The sequence below is a fragment of the Myotis davidii genome, unplaced genomic scaffold (assembly GCF_000327345.1).
Source record: "Myotis davidii unplaced genomic scaffold, ASM32734v1 scaffold96, whole genome shotgun sequence".
NCBI lineage: Eukaryota > Metazoa > Chordata > Mammalia > Chiroptera > Vespertilionidae > Myotis > Myotis davidii.
In genome coordinates, this window is record NW_006289416.1 from 1,203,660 (window position 1) to 1,205,265 (window position 1,606).

Sequence of the window (1,606 nt, forward strand, 5' to 3'; positions counted from 1 at the left end):
GAAGCCTTTCATTTTTAGAAGCTAACAGATATCCACAAAGACACATCTGCATGTACAGAACCGCAGCTTTATTATAAACAACTAAACTTCCTATAGGATAGTCATTCACTGATGGTTGTCACCCTCCCTTCCTAAAAAAAAAAAAAAAAAAATGACCTCATGAGAAAAAGATGAAGAAAATGTGTTCTCGCTTGGGGAAATGTCATTTTACAAATCATCATTATTATGCTGTGCCTAGTTAACTGCCTACTCATTTGAATTTTGGGATTCTGGAAAGTGTTGACACATTAATAAGGGGCCAGAAAGCTTTTATGGCAGACGCGTAAAGCTTATTCTGTGGTACTTTTCCCACAGAATAAAGAGATCTTTCTCTTGGAGATTCTGGGGACCTCTCAAACCCCCCGGAAGAGGACTAGCATATGATACCTGTATGGGAGCTCCTCGAGGGAGGCGAGCAGGCCAGAGGAAGAGCTGCGTTACATAACCGGTTACCTAAAACTAAATATTCCACTCCAAGAAGCTGTCCAGATGTTGCAGAAAAGAGATGATGAAAAGGCTACGAAAGGGATCTGCTTGCCTTTAGCTGTGGGAACAGTCATAGGTGGAAGACGTCTTTGTGCAGATATTTGTCAGAGCATTGGCACCTCTCTCTGGTGTTCTGCCAGCAGTGGGCTCTCTATTAATGACCTGGGGCACATAAGCTGCCAGCATATGTATGACCTTTAATTTTCACCCCGTGAAATGAATCCCCTTTGTGCAACATAGTAACTTTGGGGGCTGTTTTAGTGACTGATGACTGAACCTTGACAAATTATTGGCTTAGGGTGAGAGTTGAAATTCTTGCGGCAAATCCCTTGGGAATCTTCTGACTCCAGGAGGACCGCGGGGATGGCTTTTGCCTGGAAAGTCCTCAACTGCTACGCTGAGTCCCCACATTTGGTGTCTCCTAATGGTCAGAGCTCTGTTGGCTGCCAACCAGGAGAGTTTGAAATGAAGAAGCTGGAATGTTAGCCGTAGAGTGTGTGTGAATGGAGGCATGGGGGAGGGAAGAAGGCTTCTCTCAAAGTGTCTTACCGCCTTCTATCAATGTTTGCAACAACGCTGTGTCTCCCCAGTCCTCCGACCCCATCCCCCTGGTCTCTCTAGGCCGCACTCCCCTTAGTGTGCCTGGGGAGGAGGCACACCTGTGGAGGGCTGGGGGGAGCAGGACAGTGGCAGCGCGCGGCATGGTGCTGCAGCCAAGCCGAAAGCCTGACTGTTTTCCTCTGCTTTGCAGCGGGAGGAGGTGGCGGAGCAGCTAGCGGGCAGCGGGCGCCCCCCCTGCGCAAGCCTCCGCCCCCGGGGCTAGCCCCGCACCCCACCGGCGCGCCATGATCGCCACCGGCGGCCTGCTGAGGATTTCCGCCCGGAAGCAGGATCCCCTCCGCCCTCCCAGCCAGGTTCCCAAGCGCAAGCGGAAAGTCCAGAAGAGGCGCAAGAACGACGTGGTGGTGGTGAAGGGCAAGCTGAAGCTGTGCTCCATCTCGGGGCTCATCGCCCTCTGCGGGATCCTGGTGCTGCTGGTGGGCATCGCCATGGCCGTGGTGGGTTACTGGCCCAAGGCCAA

At 51.9% G+C, this 1,606-nt stretch overlaps 1 protein-coding gene across 1 annotated transcript in view; it reads left to right on the forward strand.

Annotated features, from left to right (window-relative positions):
- The first annotated feature begins 472 nt into the window (after nucleotides 1-472).
- TMEM200C (transmembrane protein 200C) overlaps nucleotides 473-1,606 on the forward strand; it is an 11,208-nt gene continuing 10,074 nt past the window's right edge. The window contains exon 1 of the mRNA XM_015562674.1: nucleotides 473-1,601. Coding sequence (XP_015418160.1) covers nucleotides 1,371-1,601 — 231 coding nt within the window. The 5' untranslated portion in view covers nucleotides 473-1,370. The remainder of the gene's footprint in view (nucleotides 1,602-1,606) is intronic.